Raw genomic sequence first — 22,767 nt, forward strand, 5'->3', positions numbered from 1 at the left:
GTTGCTCAGTCCTCATCACACGCACACATGTACAAATGGAGCTCTAGTCTTGCTTCATACTTCCCTTAGTAATAGGATCTTGTTCCTTTATTTTTCCATGCTGGCCATTTCTTTTCTGAATTTCTTGAAACTCTCCTGAATTTTCCTGAAACTCTTGAATTTTTAAAACCAGTCACTTTCATGGATGAGGGCTACGATTTTGTAAACTTTGGTTGTGTTGATTATCTGTCATACTATGTGCCTGGTCAGCTTTCTTTATTAAAAGCTCACTGAAGTTAGTGAAAAAAATCAAGGTGGCAGCATAATATTCATCAAACCCTTAATCTTTTTGAAACAACTCCTCTTGTTTTCCTTCCTCCTGGAATAATATACCTAAATTTTCTTGCGCCATTCAGTTAATGTCATCCTTCAAACTTCCCCCCAAAAATCTGTTTTACTCCTGAGACTAACCCTTTGTTTGTTCAAACCTAGATCTTCTGTCCTAGCTAAAACATATTTTCAAATGACAGAAGTTATATGGGTCTTCTAAAGGTCACCGCTACATCACAGACCTATATTTGGTACCATAAAAGTATATGGTTCTTGTGCCACTATCACTCCCTCTAATGAAACATGACATAAGTTGACATACAGCATGGTTAGTACAAGCGACAAGGTTTGGGAACATGTTTTCTGGTGGTATCTGGTTGTTCTAGCAGTTCCTCATGGTCACCACGGCTACCTCAGTACCATTCAGTGAGAATTTCAAGGTGGCAAGATGATCCCAATGTATGTGAGTAGAGGAAGTATAAAATTATTCTGTGATCATTTTCTGTGTCAGACAGCTGCAGTTCTACTTTTATTCTTCCACTGTAATTTGAATTACAGAGAAGCTTGCTTTGGGAAAACTAATTCAGTGCAGGTGTAAATACTTGGTAATAACAGAAGGTAATAATTCTAACTCTGAAAATGTGGTGTTGGGGAGAAGGGAGAAGCCATATTGCTTGAATGATATGAAAGAATCAAAATCTATACAGTTTGGGGCCTGTGAAAATAACTCAAGATAAAAATAATTGCCTACTTCAAAAGTGTTTCTGCTGTGTTTTACTTCTTACACCTTTTTCATGTAATATACTGAGATTTGTACTACCTTGATACCTTGGCCATGGTCCGGGACTCTCTCATACTAGGTGGTATACAAGCAAAGAATAAGCATGCTCTTCCCCATGGTGTTTACAATGTGCATTCAAGATGAGACAACAGTTGGAAAGAGGGAGGGATACAAGACAGCGAGGCAGTACTGATCAATACATGAGGCAGTGACCTCTGCAGTACCTAATTGATGCTAGGGCTTTGTGAAGCAGTACAGCAAAGGAGAATTTAAGAAGGCTTTGAAAGTGTTTTCAGGCAGTTCTAAAGCTTTGAGAGAAAGCTTAGAAAGAGATGTAAATCTATTACAGAGGGTAAAATCCATAAGTGAGGAGAAGATAATTATATTGCATTAAAAAACTCTCTGCAGTGCTAGGGTAATGCAACAAGCATTCTGAACTTAGATGTTCTCCAGCTAGGACCAATGATAGAGGACCTGGGCGTAATACATTTTTAAGGCTTGAGAATTTTACAGAACATCAAAGGTTACAAAGGAGGTTCATTTCAGCTGGGACTTTCTGCAGAAATCTCAGTCACCTGCAGAATACGTGAAAAGCTCTGCAAGCTCTTCTGCCTAAAGACAGGCTGATATTACACTCTTGGTTCTGGAATTTCTCTGAAGTATGCCCATGAGTCAGTTTTCTTGTGCATAACCATAAAATGGGAGAAATAGAATTCCATTGTCAACCAGACGGGCAGATCTCTAGTTCCAGAATAAGGGTTTTAGTGACAGTAAGTGATAAAAATACCTTGACCAGTTATATAAAATAAAAAATGTAGCTGAAAGAATTTGGACATGCTTTTTGGTTAAGATAAGAAAGAATGAACTTTTCAATTCAAAGTGGCTAAAAATACCACCATCACTCTATATGGTATCTACTTTAACAAAGTCGAAGTATGTTAATTTTAAGCAGATAAAAAAAAATAGATGGTATGCCTTTTACTCTCAGCAAAGCACTAAATTTTTATGGAAAATGTGCATGCTAATTTTTTCTTATTGCTTATCTGGTTTACAGCTGTGCCTGAGTGACAGCTTTTGGGAAGCTTAATTTTATAGAACAACAAAAAAAAAAATCACCACAGATGGTAAGTTTCATGAGTCCTTTCTATGCAAGCTATAGGACAGACACCACAGGAAAAAGAAGCTCTAACCTTTACAGTGTTGAAGGGTAACTTTAAAAAGCCATCAAGCTCAACAAAATAAGAAACCTTTGTTATTTAAAGTCATAATTAATATACTTCTCCGTTAATATTTACTCCATACTGAGATTTAGTAATCAGTTTATTCAATGTTGGTGTCACTTTTTCACCTGGAAACATATAAAAATGTGGACTGTCTTCTAACTTCAACAGTAAATTCTAGAGTTGCTGACAGTACTACTCTTATCACAGAAAAATTGAAACTATTTTTCAGTTGATGCTTTAAAACAATTAAGTTACACTTCAAAGAGTGGTTTCTGTTTGTTTTGTGTATTTTTTTAACTTTTTTTTTTTTTTTGCTATGGGATAAGGTCAAATTTTTTCTACCATACCTATTAAACTCCTTAGAAGTAATTAAAAATATTGTAAAGAGAAGAGTAAGAAAAACATTCTTCTAACAAAGACAGATATTTATTCTGCCTGTTTGAAGTTCAATTTAAATGTGCTTTCTTTGAATAAAAACTAAAAAGCCTATTTAATGTTAATGATTAGGGAAGAGTTTTTATTTCTGACTGAAAGAATTATAGCTCATCTTTTCTTTAATAGGAACAGTAAGTAAAAATAATTATTCATCCATGCTTGCCATCTCATTAGGCATTTGATGTAAAAATCTCTCCAATAAAAACTTTAAGTAGTTTTTTTTTTTTTTCTTTTTGCAAGGTTAGACTGAATAAGGTTTATTATTTCCATTAGGACTTAGAATTTGATTATTCAATCAACCTACTTCAATCCAGGAAGTCTCTTATGGTCCATTAATTTAGTTCTGCTTATTGGTTTGTGCCATGATTGTTTAAAGGGAAAAAAAAAATGTTCTAATTAAAAGAAGAAAAAGATGGTTAGTTCCTTCCAGCTTCCCTTTCTTCTCAGTGTTGGGTCAGTCTTGCAGCTAACCTCACAAGCAGGGGAGGCGGAGAGTCGTAAAGAACAGAAACAAGCCAGAGGAGCCTGTGCAGACTGGTAGTCATCCTTGAGGAAATGTCAGTTTCCTTCCTGATCAAAGGTGAATTATTCTTTTGTTTGTTTCTTCACATTTACACAGACCTTTTTAATAATCTCTGAGGTCTTAAAGAACTACCTTGGAAACTGACTTGTTTCTCTTCCCCTTGTCTAAAGAAGAGCCTATGAAAGGGCTGTAATAATAGTAGGGGTGTTCTTTACCTGCCAATTTGCAAATTCTTTATAATCAGTTAACATGGGCCTAAAATCTTTATAAGGGAGGACATGTAATCTTTACTTAACATAGCTGCGACACAGGGCTTAGGCAGTTCCCTGCATGCTGACTTGTTTTTTTTAAAGGTTCTCGAAATGTCTAATTTTTGAAAAATTGATGAGTCCAGTGTCTAAGTAATCTTGCAGAACTGTTCCACTGAGGCTATGAAATGCAGAATCATGGATTATACAGCCTTACCTCAGTAGGCTATTGTTGTATATTAATAGCAACACTTGAAATATCCATTTATAGGTACCATTTATTAGGTAGCGTTTATGCTTGCTGAATGCTGAAGGTTTATTTCAAGGGAAATTGGCTGCATAGTGCTCACTGTAACAGAAATTTTGGGATTCCCTCCCTGCAGTGAAAACAGGAGATATGAGACCTGCTTTTGTGTTTTGAGGTAAAGCAAAGCCTTTCTACCATTTGAAGTAAACATGATGAAGCTGCTTGTAACTTCTGTTGATTCTCTGAAGTGTAGAATGGAGATGGGGTGAGGAAGTGGCATAAATGAACTCTTGTGGTCACCCTCCACTTGCCTGTTATACACGTCCAGGGTCCCTTTAATGCAATTTAACTCTGTTGCACTAAAGACAAGAGCTGAATAAATTCAGTGGTCTAAAATCAAAGTGCTGAAGACTATATAAGCTCTCATGTGACCCATAAGCACCATAAGAAAAAGTTGCTGAGTTTAGAAAGAGTTCAGCTATAATATTCTGCTATGTAGGATTGCTGCATAACCTAAGGAGTTAAACAAAGCCTAAGTGGTAATGATTAACACTTTAAACAGTCAAAGTAATTAGCTAAATTAGCACTTTTTTCCTGATTCTGTGATTACAAACATAAATACTTAGACTCACAGATTTTAGCTTATTCAGTGACCTGCTTGGTTCTGGAGGAAGCTGAATGGAATATAAAATGGTAATTCTGGAAGGGGGACTAAATGGAGATTCTTGGTTGAGGGGAACCCAATTTTGCAAGTTTCTTATAGTGTCTAGCTTGTTTTTTGTTGTTACTATTACTTTTGTTTTGTTTTTGTTTTATGTACTACACCAGTCTTGTCCCTGCTTAATTTTGACTCTTTTGGAAGATAAGCTAAAACATGAAAGGAAAGCTGTTGTTTTGAAAATTAGTATTTGTTTTAGTGCCTTTATAAAGCAGGACCACAGTCTCCTCTTTTTTATAAAGTCTGCATCAGTCAGTCGTTCTATATTCTGAATCAGAGTTGGCTTTCTCGATTTAGTTAGTTCCACATCCTTCTAGAGCACTTGCTCGCTTGATGGCATCACTGAAGCTAAAACAGAGACTGTCATGATTTTTAGTCCAAGCCTTGATGTTCAGGGTATAGAGGTTTCAAACATTGTTGACCCAAATCAAATTTCTACTTCTAATGTGGCGTTGAAGAGGTGTCAAATTTCATCACTAGCCTTTGAAGCTGATCTTGTATAAAAATGAATCTTCAAAGCTTTCTGAAGCTCTGTAAAGAAATGTCATGTTGTTCTGATGAACAGTTAAGAACAATCTTGGTTGAAGAAAGTTACTTTGATTATTGTTTTTTGGTTTGTTTTTTGTTTGTTTGTTTGTTTGTTTGTTTTATCCTTCCCTGCTTCTTTTTTTATTGGTATACCACTAAGTTAAAGAACTAAACTGTAACACGTGGATTTTATCTATGATCAAGTGAAATATTGATTCTTTGGCAAATATCTTCATTTCCATGCAAGTATATATACATGCTAAATTTGTAGTTGTCATCAAATATGAGAAAATGGTATGAATAGAATGAAACATGTCACAGACCCTCTATCACCACAGCATTTTTTATCTTTGTGCTGTTTTTGACAACCTGAGTTTTGTTGAGAGTTCACAGAATCACAGAATCACAGAATCGTCTAGTTTGGAAGAGACCTCCAAGATCATCTAGTCCAACCTCTGTCCTAACACTAACAAGACCTCCACTAAACCATATCACTAAGGGCTACATCTAAACGTCTTTTAAAGACCTCCAGGGATGGCGACTCAACCACCTCCCTGGGCAGTCCATTCCAATGCCTAACAACCCTTTCAGTAAAGAAGTTCTTCCTAACATCCAACCTAAACCTCCCCTGGCGCAACTTTAGCCCATTCCCCCTCGTCCTGTCACCAGGCACGTGGGAGAATAGACCAACCCCCACCTCGCTACAGCCTCCTTTAAGGTACCTATAGAGAGCAATAAGGTCTCCCCTGAGCCTCCTCTTCTCCAGGCTAAACAACCCCAGCTCCCTCAGCCGCTCCTCGTAAGACTTGTTCTCCAGACCCCGCACCACCTTCGTTGTCCTTCTCTGGACTCTCTCGAGCACCTCCATGTCCTTCTTGTAGCGAGGGGCCCAAAACTGAACACAGTACTCAAGGTGCGGCCTCACCAGAGCCGAGTACAGGGGGACAATCACCTCCCTAGACCTGCTGGCCACACTGCTTCTTATGCAAGCCAGGATGCTGTTGGCCTTCCTGGCCACCTGAGCACACTGCTGGCTCATATTCAGCTGCCTATCAACCAATACTCCCAGGTCCTTCTCTGCCAGGCAGCTTTCCAGCCACTCTTCTCCCAGCCTGTAGCCCTGCTTGGGGTTGTTGCGCCCCAGATGCAGGGTCCGACACTTGGCCTTGTTGAACTTCATACAGTTGACCTCAGCCCATCGGTCCAGCCTATCCAGATCCTCCTGCAGAGCCTTCCTTCCCTCGAGCAGATCGACACACGCACCTGACTTGGTGTCATCTGCAAACTTACTGAGGGTGCACTCGATCCCCTCATCCAGATCATCAATAAAGATATTGAAGAGAACTGGCCCCAGCACTGAGCCCTGGGGGACTCCACTAGTAACCGGCCTCCAACTGGATTTGGCTCCATTCACCACAACTCTTTGGGCCCGGCCATCCAGGCAGTTTTTAACCCAACAAAGCGTATACCAGTCCAAGCCACAAGCAGCCAGTTTTTTGAGGAGAATGTTGTGGGAAACGGTGTCAAAAGCCTTACTGAAGTCAAGGTAGATCACATCCACAGCCTTCCCCTCATCCACCAAGTGCGTCACTTGGTCATAGAAGGAGATCAGGTTCGTCAAGCAGGACCTACCTTTCATAAACCCATGCTGACTGGGCCTGATTGCCTGGTTGCCCTGTAAGTGCCGCGTGATGACATTCAAGATAATCTGCTCCATGAGCTTCCCTGGCACTGAGGTCAAGCTAACAGGCCTATAGTTCCCCGGGTCTACCCTCCGACCCTTCTTGTAGATGGGCGTCACATTTGCTAGCCGCCAGTCAACTGGGACCTCCCCTGATAGCCAGGACTGCCGATAAATGATGGAAAGCGGCTTGGCCAGCTCCTCTGCCAGTTCGCTCAGTACCCTCGGGTGGATCCCATCCGGCCCCATCGACTTGCATACATCCAAGTGCTGTAGCAGGTCGCCAACCATTTCCTCGTGGATAGTGAGGGCCACATCCTGTTCCCCATCCCCTTCCACCAGCTCAGGGTACTGGGTATCCAGAGAACAACTGGTCTTGCCGCTAAAGACTGAGGCAAAGAAGGCATTGAGCACCTCAGCCTTTTCCTCATCCTCTGTAACTAAGTTTCCCCCCGCATCCAGTAAAGGATGGAGATTCTCCTTAGTCCTCCTTTTTGTGTTGATGTATTTGTAAAAACGTTTTTTGTTATCTTTAACGGCAGTAGCCAGATTGAGCTCCAGATGAGCTTTGGCCTTTCTAATTTTGTCCCTGCATAGCCTCGCAACATCCTTATAGTCCTCTTGAGTAGCCCGCCCTCTTTTCCAAAGATTATAAACCCTCCTTTTTCTCCTAAGCTCGAGCCACAACTCTCTGCTCAGCCAGGCCAGTCTAGTTCCGCGCCGGCTCGTCTTTGGGCATGTGGGGACCAACCGCTCCTGAGCCATTAAGATTTCCTTCTTGAAGAGTGCCCAGTCTTCCTGGACTCCTTTGCCCTTCAGAACCTCCTCCCAAGGGACTCTGCCAACCAGTGTCCTGGACAGCTCAAAGTCAGCCCTCCAGAAGTCCAAGACAGCAGTTTTACTGGTCCCCTTCCTGACTTCGCCAAGAATAGAGAACTGAACCATTTCGTGGTCACTCTGCCCAAGACAGCTCTCGACCACCACATCTCCCACCAGTCCGTCACTGTTTGTGAACAGAAGGTCTAGGTAATGGTGTTGTGTTTTTTTTTTTTTATTGATTTGTTTATGTTTGTTTAATGTTGGTGGTTTTTAGTTACAACTGAAGTGTTTTCTGTGTCAATGAACCAAAATTGACATAAGCAGCAAGACTGCAGTCTCCATTTTTCTTAGTCAATGTGTCTCAGCTGTGGTCTGACCAAAGAACTGTTAGGAATGACAAATAGTTTCTCATGACTGAATCTAGAGCATCAGCTGGGAATTTTTATTCATTCTCCACAGAGTGATGTAGGTGTACAGAAGTCAAACTTTCTTAATGCCCCGTACCAAATATATTATAAAAAGCATTGTAGTTTATCAGCACTGTTGCCAGCCTTAGTCATTCTTCATGCATTCAGCATACGACCACTGCACAGCCAATTGGGTAGCTCATAAGCTGGCCTAGTGCAAGCACACAACAGAGAAATTCTTGCCAGAGCTATGCAAACAGTAGGCTTCTGTCCAGATCCAGATAATGTGTATTTTGCTGAGTCTTCACCAAGCTCCTGGATACTCTGTCTCCTCTGTTCCTTCTCAGGAGCCAGCTACAGGAGGCTTGATGCTGCATTTAGCTGAAAAGGCTTCATTCAAAGTTTGGGCTTCATACCAGAGCAAATGCTGGCATACTGCTTCTTACAGGGGATCCTATTAAAGTTGCCTGCCTATTTCTACACACTTATTTTTTGTTCTAGCCATGATGGGTTTTATTAGAAAAAACTTGTACCTCACATGCCACATTTTGCTACTGAGAGTGTTGACATTTACAGTACCTCCTGCTCCTTTACCAGTATCCTGACAGGCCAGACAAGGAAGAAGTTGCTGCTTAAATTTCCTCCTCCAGACGCAATTTAGATGCTATTAGGTTACGAGAAAGTAGAACCAGATTAAAACTGCTTTTATTTCAACTTCTTTGCAAAACTTTTTCTCTCTCAAAAAAAAAAAAAAAGTGTATTTTGTGAAACCACAGAGATGCGCAGCTGCAGTCATGACTTCAAAAGGGTGATGAGGAACATGACTGCATGAATCAAAAGTGGGAGCTGAACAAAGCCATGGGATAGGACTGGAAGTGACCATTCCTTCTGTGAGTAGCTGTGTTAGGAGGGTTAGATTATCTATTTAGCTAACCTCTGAGGATTTTTAAATGCAGGTGAACAGCTTGTCTGCTGTGCAGTAATTATGTATTTTTTTACATGAACCAGGTTGTTGTTTCTCTTAGATGGCTGGACAATAAGGCTTTTCTTGCTTCTACAAGACCTAGTAGCTGTATGTAACTCCTGCTGAGGTTGGTGACTGATGTCATAGTGTAGTAACGTCAGTGATTATAAACAGACCTATCTGTGAAGCAGTACACAAGGACAGTGTAAGTCTGCTGAAGCTTTTGAAATTAAACCATATGTACTTTACACTTTATGGGAACAGTGCTTATTTTAAAACCCTTCACTCCCCAGAACAGCATGAGCAATTCATCTACAGGCTAGCAATGTTGTACCTGCTGTTGCTTTTTAGACAGAAGATCAATGAATACGAGTAACTTGAAAAACTAACAACCTTTTGATGCCCACCATTGGGGAGAGCCAGAGAATTGACTTTGCACTGAGAGAATCACAGAAGTTGGTATCTGTCTCTACTCATTACTGATGTCAGTGGGCAGTAACTAGGTAGCCATGCTTGAGAAATAATGATGCTTTATATAACCATTCCCACCTGTAGTGTCAAGGCTCTAGACTTCTTGTAGCTCATTTATGTCTGATAAGTTAAAAAAAGTTGTCCCAAATTGCTTCTTTGTTAGAAGTAAACAGTTAGAACACCTTTTGGCAATCAATACCTTTCTCCAGCACCAGATGAGAGACAAAATAGAACCTATTAAGGATGCATGAAAATAAATTGATAGCACATCTCTATAGTTGTAAAACTGGCCTTTCTAAGAGTGCATCATTCCAGGAAAGCACCCATTTGTGGTCTGGTATCATAAATTAACCTACCTGTTGGGTTTCATTTTTTATACGAGTTTTTCACTTAAATTGTTTCTTTGGGATTACTGTTACTGATTTTATTGAGACCTGCTACATGTTCAGCCTTTTCAAAAATTTCTGTCTATAAAGACATTACTTGAAAAGTGTTTTGTTGGTGTAGAGTATTCCTTCCAACCACTTTTGTAATAAGCTGTAAAGCATAAACAATAGATAACTCATTTAAAAATTATTTCTCTTAATTAGTATCTGATATTCTCAATTCTGTTATAATATTCTAATATGATTTTGATAAGGGTCCATCCATATAAAATAGAGAAAACTACTATATGGTGTAATGACAGAACTCATTCTGCCCTGTACATTATGGGATATTACACTGTGTTGTAATGAGCATCACATATGCAGTAAACTAATAATTTTTAATTGGAATGAGGGATACACTGGGGGAAAACAACAAAGAAAATCTTGTTCCACAACAAAACTCTAATAAAAGGTAACAAAACGAAATATGTTGATTGTATTTCAGTCTCACTGTCAACTCTCCTAATTCAGCAAGACTCCTAACAAGACAGCAAAGCTGACTGCTCAGTTACATGCCTCGGAAAAGAAAAGATACTCTTTTGTGATCGTGCATGTGGTTATTTATTATTATTTCTTTGTTGCATATTCTATCAGTGTGCTCCCAGGTGTATTTTAGAAGCGAAATGGGAAATCCTTGCTTTGCTGAAGTCTGTTGGAATTTTGCCAGTGGCTTCAGTGAGGAAGTGTCACTGATTTCACCAGAAAAGCACAACTGTCAAATCTAATTAATAAGATCTTCCTTTGACTTTTGCTAGAATGTATACATCCCAGTATGTGTAAGGGTTGTGAAAATGGGGTTTGGATTTTCACCATAAATATAATAGCTAGCAGGAATGCGTGATGAAATTACAGTCAAGCGAGACAATAAGTCAGATGTATAATCCAGAAATCATCAGGTAGGGACAGAAAGTAATATTGTGTCTGTATATAGCATAAATGAGGCTATTATTCAGGTTTCAAAAGAGTTGTTAAAAACAATGGAAAAGATTCAGAGAAAGGCTACAGGAATAAGCAGTAGAGTTAAGAGCTTAGAGCTTACCCTATTTTTCACCTCCAGTTGTAGTATAAGAAATTAAATGACATATGCCTACATGAATGTTTCTGGAAAAGTTATTTGTAGTAGGTAACTCAATATAAATAAAATAAATAAATAGAAAGTAGTATCCAATACTTTTAGAACAGAAACTACTTTTAACACTAGGAATAATTAGCAATAATTGACATCAGTGATGACAAAATGATTGTCCAGGGAATAATGCTGGTCATTCAATCATTTGAAATTCTGTTTCAAGACAGATTCTTTCTAAAATGTGGACTGTAGTTTAAGAGAAGTAATGAGTCTAATATGCAAACTGCTAGAAGACCTCCTGGTGTGCTGGAAGTGAGCTAGGTAATCATTCCTGCAGTCTTTTAAACTAAGAGACACATATACATTTTTGTTTGTTTGTATAACATTTTCTACTTTTAAAATACTGTATTTTGCAAACCACTTCTCACACAAAATTATGCTACAGACTATTTGAAATGTAGCTGTTTCATCTTCCAAAGTCTCTACACCTGTTGCATGTGATGCTATATAGAATATCTAATATTGAAATAATTATTTGGACAAAATTCATAAATTTAATTCTAACATTGATATTCAAAAAAAATATTAAAATTACTATACCCATATGGAAACAGCTTCAGTTTTGAAATGGTGTAAAACAGTCAGAAAAAAATTCATGGGAAAATATTTGTGAGGAACCTCATCATTTTCTCATTAACTAGTTTTTTGGGAAAAACAAAGAAATAAAAAAAAGTAGTCCAGAGCATATTGCCTGGTTGTGTTTGGATACTCTTGATTTCATTTGGATAAAAATAAGGCATTATATTAACTTAAATGACATCCAAGTTTTTGTTTGACAGAGAAAACATCAGCTGTTTTTAACACATGGTAATCTGACACATCTTGCTTTTAAAAACAAATGAACAAACAAAAAATCCAACAATTGAATCCAATCCAGATTTAACGTTAGACTGGCATATATTGTTTATTAGCTATTGTTGAAGTTAATTGTATAAAATGTTCTGCAGTTGTGCATATCAGTAAGAAATATAAATAATTATGTCATAGTTTCAGATACTACTACAGTCTATCTAAAAGTCATGTGAGCGTAGATTTTTATAAATCTTTTAGAAAGAAGTATAGCCCTTTTCCTTCTATGAAAATAAGAAAATAGCAGCCTAAATTGTAAGAAAAGAATAGATCATAAAAATATGGGTGGCAGTTGTTGTTTTAGAATAATGGTGTTTGGAATATTGTTGGATTAATTGTTTTGTATTATTATGCTTATAGTTATTAAAAATACTGTAATCCTTTGGAATAATAACTTTTAGAGAGATTTATGGGACAAAAGAAATAATATTACATAATTAATTTGGGCACACAAACATACTGAAAAACAGCAAAAACTAAATGAAAATTAAGAAGATTTAAGGATTTTATTGCCTAAGAAGAGTGTATGCCTTTCCCTTAAAATGATCTCCTCTCTCATACAACCTTCCCAAATTATCTTGGAAAAGCTTCCAGGCATTATGATGAGCCTATCACTTCTTACTATATAGTGTAAGAATATCCTTTATAGTGTATATACTGTCCTGTACACTCTTGCTGTGTTCATCTCTGAAGACAACAAGCAGTATCTTGCTACATAAACAAGTAAGACCACCCTTCTGAGAATGGGAATTGGAGCAGAATCCCTTACTTCCTAATGAATAGACCGTTAAAAATGAATGGAATGCATTTTTTGATTTCTTTTGGAGAGCTTTCTCACAAGCAAAACAGGTGGGGTTTGTTTTTGTTTGGGTTGGTTTTTGGGTTTGGGATTTTTTATTTTTTTTCTGTACATGACAAGAAAACTTGTGAAAACTGCCTTTGTTTTTCCTTAAAATTTTACATTCTGAAGGAGTAACATTTAAGTGTTTAACCTCTTTGCAGATGCTTGAGTGTTTTTTTCTAAGAGCGAAATTTTTCTTCATGCACTTATATTTACAAGACAAACTACAATAGCAGCAGAAAGAACATCTGATGCAAGAGAGAAACACAAAATAATCAATAGTAGAGGAGATGAACTAGATAAATTTGACGCTTAGTGAAATGTTATTCCAAGTAGTTTGCAGAGCTCAGCAGAATCAGGAAGGCCCGCTATTAAGCTGTTCTTTTTAAACGTGAAGTGCTGTTTGTTGGAGTCACATTCAAATAATGCACTCCAGGTAAAATCTGCAGTGATCTTATTTATTTATTTTGCCGAGTTTTGTTTGAATACCCGTCTAGGTAGTACTAAAATCTAAAGAGCATATTTTCCTTTACTGTATGCACAGAGATGAAACCCCGGCACACACAGCAAGAAAGCAGTGTGTCGTGAGTGCCCTGGGACCCACGCACGGCCTAGTCACGGCCCTGTCCGGAGGATGCCGCACGCTCAGCTGCCCCGGTGGGGCATAATCCACTCATAATCGTGGGTGGCCCACTTCAAAGAGGAGCAAGAAGACAAAAGCCATGCTGATCTCACAGAATACTCCTGAAAATAGACACAGCCTGGTTCAGCTAGCTATCCTGTTTCCAGCAGTAGCTTATTTATTTACATGTTTATTCATTTATTTTGCTCATCTTCTCCTCAGCCCAAGTGACTTTGTGTTTTTCCACCTGGAAAGTTACGTTTCACAGTTCATTCTCTGGTGAAAGTTGGCTGTCTCCTTCAGACTAAAAGCTTTTCAGCTGTCTTTGGAGACTTCACTTTCAGAAACATACTAGATAGTTCCAAATGACAATGATGTTGAGTACGGATATTGCCTCCCAGTTAGAGTGAAAAGACCCGCTCCCTCCCTGCCACCACCGAAGATCACTCAGTGCTTTTCTGTTTTGGCTGAGATGTGGTCATTCTTGTTCCTCTCAGAACCAGTAATATCCTTGTGAGAAATTCTTTTAGCCCTACTAAACTGTGTTTTTGTTGGTGGTGGTTTGTTTTGGTTTGTTTGTTTGATTATTTTTTTAGAAAAACATTTTTAAAAAATGCCCATGGAGATTATGAAAAAAGAAAAATATTTAAAAATTAAGTCAATTTGAAATCTGGCTTTTTCCTCCTGGCTTATATTATTGAGTAGCTACACTGTCCAAAGTGGGACTGCTTTAATAGGGAAAAACAGAAGGATAAGAGATGAAAGAGCCTTAAGAGATGAAATCCTGACTCAGGAAAAAAACACAAGCTGTTTTCTAGCCTTCACCTTGAAATTACTAATAGGCTGAAAGGAAAGAACCATGGGTAAATATATCCAACATTGCTTGTGCATTAAAAAAAAAAAATCCATATTCATTAAAAATTCATCAGTTGACTTAAATGCATGATTTAATGAATTTTTGAAATACAACATTAGACCTTGAATTTCCATAATGTTGGTTCAGAAATAAAATATTTTGGATAGAATATAAATTAACATATTTGAGTTATTTATCACAATGTTATGTTTTTTAATGGATAAAAATATTTTTCCCTAACTTGTGATTTTTTTTCCCTTTGGAGAGCACATTCATCTTTATACACACAAAGACCTAAATGAATATATTTGGTATTTTAATTGGGCTGCTTAGTTTCTAATATATACGATTTTTTAATCCAGGATGTAAATCATTGCAGACAGAAAAAAAAAAACTCCTGTTCAATCCTCCATTTGCATCATTGCCATATCGTGTATGTTTTGAATATGCCACAACTTTTCAATGTCAGTCTGGCAGTTTCAGCACAGTAAGGTCGCTGAAGAGTCCTAACTATACAATAAGTTATTTGTTTTTTGTGTTTTTTTTTTTTGTACTTGCATTTTCAGACTTACATACATACCAGCAACTAGCAATACTTCACAATAGCTTGATAATGTCTGTTCCTCTCAGCCCAGAGCCATGTAGCTCATAATTTATATTAAATTTAATTCATTATTGCTTTAATTTATTTATAGAACATCTTTTTTCATTTTCATTAGTAACTAATGATGATGCTAAGGAGAAAATTCAAAACAATGTGTACACCTTAAAGTAATGAAAATGTGAATCCAACTTCTCCAAAACTGGACTTCATATTTTGTTTCTACTTACTCTTTAAGAGGCACACGCAAAAAGCATTTGGAAATCAGCCTCTCTGATTCTGTTTTATAGTACTATTTTTTTTTTACTTTTTTTTCCCAAAAAAATTAAAGTCCAGAATGCAAATAAGCATCAAGTATGAACACTACCAGACAGCATGAAACTTTCACTTTCTCAAGTTTCTCATTATTTCTGATATCTCAAGCTGAAAAATCTGGGAACTTTAAATGTATACCAACTGGAATTATTGCAGGGCAAATTCCTATTTATAAGTTGAGACATTCAGATATGATCATTTAAAATGCATCAAAAGAAGCATGTCCAGTAGGTCAAGGGAGGTGATTAGTGGTGGTCTTGAACACTAGTTTAAGGGTTGGACTAGATGATCTTAGAGGTCTTTTCCAACCTGAATGATTTTATGATTCCCCCGCTACTCTATGAAAAACAAACAAATAGAATAAATTAATTCTTTTATTTATAGGATACCATAGCATGTCATAAATGGGGGGAAAAGAAATATTTGTAGAAGAAATTCTTTTCATCTCATCTCTTTCATAAACTGCAGAGATTGCTGTACAGATAAAACAGCATATTCATTATAGTTCCTAGGCTGATTAGGGTATGTGATTTCATGAATTCATCATTCAAATTTCAATAAACAAAACTTCTAAAAGATTGCATTACAACTCATATACTTACAAAGAGTATGAAATAAACTGCATTACACAGATATTTAAGTTTGGGGTTTAGGGATAGATTTTTTTAGCTAATGAAAAAGTTTTCACTAGAAGTACTCCATAAATCAGTTTAAGTATACTTTATTTAAAAGTAGACTATTTTAATTTTGGTTATATTTCTTTTTAAGCCCATCTGAAGTTCATCTGAAAATATAACGTTTAAGCACAGGCTCAGTTTGTCATCTAATTCTGCTTAAAATAATACATTAGTAAGTGTCATGACAGCCTGTGACTGAGTGCTCAAAGATACTTCATTCAGTGCAATAGTCATGTTAATTTAAGTATGTCCTCGTGCTTGAAATGGCAGCATAACATCATGACTTAAGACCATAGCACCACAGGACAATTCAGGCCAGCAGGGACTTGAGGAGGTCCCCATCTGACCTCCTGCCCAGAGGAGGCTCAGCCCTGGGGTCAGACCAAGTTGCTCAGGGCTTTATCCCACGGGGGCTGGAAACCCTCCAAGGAATGAAATGACACTGCCTCCCTGGGCCATGGCATCACAGTCTAGCTATAGGGATGCCTACACAGTGAAGGCACAGGGATTTCTGTTATCCATAGGCTGTAGATGCCTTTTCTGAAGCAAGCTACTTAGCGTCTTCCTCTTTTGCAAAACAAAATTTATATTTTCTATGCTTCTTTTAGAGATGTATGTTTAAGGATAAATCTTCTCAAGAATATCAGGTTCTCAAATATCTTATGTGTTAGTGATTAAAACATAAAGTGTTAGTTGCTGTAAAAGTCTGAAGTGAAGATTATTGTACAAGAAATTCTTCATATACATCGTATTTTAACCATTCTCTGTCAGTTCCATTTTCAGTTCTAATCATAAAGACTTTTCTTCTTGTACTCTGGTAATGTTGTGAAGCCTAAGCAAATAGTTGTTAGATATCCACTGGAAGAAAATGAAGTGCTCTGTTACCACTTATAACATAGTTTACTTTTTTTCTGTTGAGAGGCATGTAGCATTACCACCCACACAGGGTAATGACCCAGTACCTAAGACATAAACTGGACCATTAACTTTAAAAGGATCTAAAATAGGAGGGCTAGGCACAGCATCTCATTTTAGATTCAGTCTTACTGGATTTTGTTTCAGTACCATCTGTCTGTAATATTTTAACAAAGGGGTAGAATGTAGGGGTTTTGCATGTAACTAAGAGCCACGTGTACACTCAGAGAAGATGAAAAAATGAAATTGGTTTAGGGAAAGTAATTCAAATGGTTCCTGCACATTTCAAATTTCTAGGGTTGAGAGAGGCAAGTGCATGGGCTAAAGTCCACATTCCCAATGAGACACACTCACAGATCATGGTATTCATAAATTCAAAATCTAACATGACAGAAAATGAAATACAGGAACATCAATGTACAAGCATATATATCAAGCATATATATTTTGTTCCATAGAGGGTTCCTCAAAACTAGTTGTTGACAAAATAGGACTTCTACTATGAAGATCTCTGTTAATTTATGAAATCTTAATTGATATCAAATAAGGGCTATGTGTTCAAGTAATTCTCCTGGAAAAGGGCTTCCCCAGAATCTTTAGGGATGGCTGACTAGGGACAGATTTCTCTGATAGCGTTAGGAAAAGAGAAAGAAAGTATGTGAGCAAGAGAACGTGCTTCAATTTCTTGTACAAGTGAGGAGAATTACACCTGACCTTACATTTTGTGGTGAGTAGAGGGGAAGAAATGTCCCTCGTAACAGGTTTGGACCTGCTTGCTTTCCTTTGTTTCTTCTTTTCTTCTGCTTCTCTCTCTGCTGTTGCATCCACATATTATATTAGGAAGTTTACTTTGGTTCTGATGGAGTCTTTTTAGATTTACATGTGTTAATAAATATGGGCTGTTAACTTAAAAACTATTTGGAACAGTACCAACAGAGACTAAAAGATTTCTGTTAATCTTCTCCTTGGGAAAAAATAATAATAATAATAAAATAAAATAAATTGATTCCAGAGAGCTATTATCTTGGAAATCCCCCTCAGAGCAGGGTCATCAGGTACTTGGAGTTGTCCACAGGAGGAGACTTTATTATCTTGCCTGGGAGGAGACTTGTATTCCCATCCCATGTTCATCACAAGCATTGCAATCTCTGAGCTGGCACAGGCGTGTCCAGCTGGCACAGAAGCACTTGAGACTGCCAATCAAGACCATCTATTCTTCTTCATTACTAGCAGCTCCTGCCCAGCTCACCCTTAGGCATGTCTGGGCAAACCTCACTGTTGAGTCCGTGTATTTTTGGATCTGCTCTGCATCAGCCAGCATGGCTGTGAGCCAGTGGATTGCCTGGGTGCAGTCTGGAAGCTCTGCACTGCAGAAGACTGAGGCCTTTACTGGACTGCATTTTCTTGACTGGAGCTTTCAACAAGGTAATCCATTTAATGTCTGTAAAATAATGCATAGTAATGATTACTTGCTTAGGTGTTGCTGTTAGCCTATCTTGCTTTTTACTAGGGTGCATAATGATATATAGTAGGATATAACACTTAAAACACATCTCAGTGTAATTTTTTTGCAAACTGATAACTTCGAGGATTTAGATACTCATAATTCAAAACAGGTATTTTTTTTTTGCATTTTCACTTGTAAGCTGGACACTGCAGCATCTTACCAAAGACAGCATTCATTTAAAGAAGCTCTAGAGTGAAGAGACATCATCATGAATAGTGAAGGGATTTCTTCTCACAGGACATAATTAAAAGCCCACTGACTTCCTGGACTTTAAAGCTTGGCATCCTTCATGCTATTGCTAGCGCAAGAGATTGTTTGTACAGTCCCACAACATAACGATGTTATTTTTTGCATGAACACTTGTAGCATGCTCAGCCTGACCTCTTTCAGTATTTACAGCTCCCGCAAAATGGAAGGTTACTGCACAATGTAATGGCATTTCTCTATAGTTGCCCATCCAGAATGGAGCTTGAAGAAAAGCAGATGGGTGGGTCAAGATGAGGGAGGCAAATACTGACACTCATTTCTGTTAGAAGAATTGGCTCATAAGGGAAGACTCAGGGAAAGAAGTCCAGGTGGGTATGACTGAGTGTTGTACAGGGAAAGCATCATGAATGCCTCAGAAATGTCTCAGTGCATCCCATCATAAGTAAAAACAGAATAAAAGAGTGCTGTAGCATGAATTACATACATTTTTGTGTGTGCATGTGTGACTGTATATATCTTTAAATAGGTGTAAATAGGATACTTAATCTTCCTGAAACCATTAGATTATAGAATGTTTTTCATAGAGCAGTCACCAGAGACGAAGTCTTTCTCACCAACCGTACAAGTTAAGCTATGCCTGTATATTGAGATTCACTGTAGATATATTACTGTAGAGAAACATTGGTTGCAAGCAGAAATTGAAAGAGAAAACTTCCTTTTACTTTTTCCCCCCATTTTCAAAAGTTAATAAACTAGGCAACTGAACTGTAATTCCCTGAAAAGAACCTTCAGATTTGCTATGGGAAATTCAGTGAGGATTTCTGCTGTCATGCAGTATCACACACGTACAGGGTGCAATAAGACTAGAAAAAATATTTTGTAGACATACAGTGTTCTTCATCCAGCATCACATAAGACATGAATACTGCACTAAATAAGTTAAATGTAAGGGAGTAGCAGCAACAAGGCTCACTGAAGAATTGAATGCCATATCCTTGCAGAAACTTCAGTGTCATTTACTGCTCTGTCACACACAACTGAAATAAGAAGGAGAAAATCAAGTTATTTAAGTAGCCTGTGTGCTTATTTCTACATTTTTTCATTGAACCTCTAAGCCTCTGATGCACTGCATTCACCTGGCATGCAATAAAGAACATAACGTTAGCTTCATAAGTTCAACCTCAGAGTATTTGTGCTTCAGGTATTTAAGGTTTCATCAACTTATCCTCTTTTCTTTGTTGCCCCATACCCTGACTTTTCAAATAGCCAGGACAGCTCTCCTCAATGTTTTCTACTTATGTTTCTGCTGTTCTTTATGCCCAGCAAAATTGCTCTTTGAATTCTGAAACCTTATTAATCCTGCTTATTAATCCTGTATTTGACCTCTTCTTGCTTAATGTTTCTCTCAATTTTTCAAGACAAGAGGAATGTCCTGAAGTTGGAAAGCACAATATTAAGATGCAAGGGGAAAAGTGGGAGGGAAATTTTTAAGTGATAGAGAAACAAACTTGCCACATGATTTGGAATAAAAAGTGTTTATAAAAACTGAGGTTAATGATTAATCCTTCATGTGAGAACACTGACATTTCTGCATATTAATTAGAAAAAGGGGTACATACTTGATTATATATCAATTAGTGGAATAAAATTCCAGCTGAAAGAACTTAGTAGTATATCATGTGAAAACATAGAACAGTATAAAATACTTAGTGACTAGAAAGGGTAAATGTTTCCTTTTTATTTCTGTCCATCTAATTTTTTGTGTTTCTTAGTTTTGTTTCCTTCCTTCACTTTCTTATGGTCTGTGTGGCCTGAATTAAAAGAACTGTGATGGTGATTTGGTAAAATGATGGTGGAAACAAATGAAGTTATCAAAATGCTATCTGTATCTGCATTTTTCATATTTTCCATGCAGTCACAATGCTCTCATGAGTTTGAGAAGTTCTGTTACCCTCAGTTCATTCATGGGAAGCTGAACACAAACAGCTAGATAGAAGCCCAGATCCAGATCGTGACTTAAGTTAACAATTTCCAAAGATTCTAGTGAGAGTTAAAGACATTAGTGTCTTTGGTAATCCAATGTATGTGATTTACCAGGGAAAATCAAGATACCTGTAGCAGAGCAAACTGAACCCCAGCTCTTAAGTCTTAGCCTGCCTGCTTAACAAATAGGATGTTCTTACCTTCTGAAAGTAAGCCAACTGTTCTTTCATGACTAAGGTACTGAGTTTAAAGAGTAATTTAAAACTGAAAAACAACCAGAAACATATCTTGAAAAAATTGTGCCTAGAAACTGTTTATAAATATCTATATATCAGATGCTTCGTAATCATATAAATTGAATAACTTCTTCAAATTAGATATAAAAAATTTTAGAACAGTTCACTAAGTAAAGGTCAGGAGGAAGCATTTATAAGTGTTTTGCACCTGCATTTTAATACAAGGGAAACTGAAATCAGAAAGTTGCTACAGAATTTAACATTCCTGCTGAAGTATATTCCTTCAAATTAGCTTGATTTTCTGTGCTGGATAACAAGTACGCTTCTGTGTCTTCGTGCTGTAATTCAAATGACTACAGCATAAATTAGGTAGCTGCTTATAGCCATTTTTGCAAAGGAAAAATAAACAAATAAACTCTTTACCAAGCTTTGTATCTGAAATCAATCCTCTCAATTTAACTAACATTGAAAGAAGAATTGATTTTACTGATTTCTCCCTGAAGCATAATTGTGCCCCTTTCAACATCCATCTGTGTGCTCCACTAGGAGAACGGCACTTAGTTCACAAGCAACGTATCCTCTTTCAGACATAATACCTCTACCGAAATGGCTCTGACTGGCACAAATTAATGAAAAATTCTAGTTGCAAGACGTGGAATTTAACATTCCAAGAGAGACCTGCAGGTTGTTTTGCTGGACTCACACTGATGCAATCTGCTTTTACTGATACCTCTGATGAAGTCTAAATTTAATCCTCAAATCCAAGGATAGCTGATGGGTTGCTCATAAGCAAAGTCAGGCAGTTTGGCTCCCCATTCTTTCTGGGAGGACTGCACAGCATGCAGCTCTCTGAGTAAATTTCCTGTCCCCCAGGGAAAGGACAGGTCTGAGAGGAAATACTGATTAACAATGTGCGTTGTATTGATAGCAACTCAGCAGTTCAGGTGGCAAGTCTAGAAGATGATGACAGACGTGGGATATTCTTAGGCAAGGAGCCAAGGGAGGCTTGGAGCTGTTGTGTCAGAGCACGCTGACGCAGTGCTGCGGGGCAGCGTCTGTGTCAGGCTGCTGATGGCCTTTCTTTGCCTTGGGGCTGGAGAAGGACACCTGAGGTGTGCAGTTTGGGGGTGCCTGTTTGGTCCTTTGTGCATGAAAAATGCACAGAGCTATGCTTTCCAGAGCTGGAAGTCCTGTGGGGTGTCAGCTTGACTTGAGGTGATCGCATGTTGCCTCTGTCATGGCTTACGAGTGCACATAATATACACTTCTATTCTCTGCTTTCCCTGGATAATACACCGCTGACGGATAACAGAGATGAAAGAGCCCACAGACCTTTGCCTTTGCATCTTCCTCATAACCCAGTACCTTCCATAGAAGCCCGCCTGGTTTCTGTAGCTCTTCTACTGAGCCGGTTTTATAGTCACTTGGTCCACCTCACTTGACACTCGACCTAAGCTTCTTCAAAGGATCAGAGACCTTGTGGCAGTCTACATCAAAACAGGAATGCTTTTGAAATCTAATCAAAGCTGCAACATATTGATCCCTCCCTCTGCTATCACTCGTAAGAAAAAGGCGTTAGCAGCGCTCAGTCTCCAGCTGACTGAACCAGCATTTTATCACAAGTGAAGTAACTCTGAAAGAAGGAAGAAGGGTAAAAGAATTCTGAATGCATTAAGTAACATGAAGACTGGGTACAGAAAACAGAGGGCTTTTTTGTTGTTGTTTAATTCCATGGTTTTTAAGTAAGATAGTTGCTAGAAGCAATGTAGTGTTTCAAAGTTAATAACTGCTAATGTTTCATATGTTTAGCAGTGCATTTTTAATTTAAAATTAATTTTGAAAATCATGCAAACAATTGATATGATGAATTCTGAACTTGTGCAAATGTTATATTGTCTGAAGTGCTAGGTAATCTGTTTGATACATTAGCTATATTCAGTTAAATGTATTTAACTGATTTTTGAAAGTGCTTTTAGCAAATTTCAAAAGTGTTTTTAAACTTATTTTCTGAAAAATTTTCATATGGCTTGAATAAACAAAATTCCTGAGTTTGATTTAGATTTCATCTGGATAATTCCTCAGTGATTCCAAATGTGATTTATACTAATATAAGTGCATTCATTGAAGCATTTAGGATCAGCCCGGGTTTGCACAGATTTCAGAGAGATAACGGTCTGCCCAAGTCTGTAATTGCAAGTGTATAGCAGCCTATTGCAATGTTCACTTTGCTGCTACTGAAGTTCATGT

The 22,767-nt window shown here is 37.7% G+C and overlaps 1 protein-coding gene across 18 annotated transcripts in view; it reads left to right on the top strand.

The window, feature by feature from the left end:
- LINGO2 (leucine rich repeat and Ig domain containing 2) overlaps positions 1-22,767 on the top strand; it is a 537,865-nt gene that overhangs the window by 390,026 nt on the left and 125,072 nt on the right. For 4 of the 18 annotated variants that reach the window (XM_080574199.1, XM_080574186.1, XM_080574201.1 and 1 more), the window contains one exon: positions 2,145-2,214. The exons of 12 other annotated variants lie outside the window; for them this stretch is intronic. Coding sequence is in view for 2 of the 6 variants with exons in the window: in XM_080574201.1 (XP_080430327.1) it covers positions 2,212-2,214 (3 nt within the window). In the remaining 4 variants the exon portion in view is untranslated. Of the gene's footprint in view, positions 1-2,144; positions 2,215-3,195; positions 3,329-17,599; positions 18,013-22,767 lie in introns of all 18 variants that reach the window. 2 more of the 18 variants (XM_080574185.1, XM_080574190.1) reach the window with 2 other exon arrangements.

This window comes from Anser brachyrhynchus, assembly GCF_964034855.1.
Source record: "Anser brachyrhynchus genome assembly, chromosome: Z".
Taxonomy (NCBI): Eukaryota; Metazoa; Chordata; class Aves; order Anseriformes; family Anatidae; genus Anser; species Anser brachyrhynchus.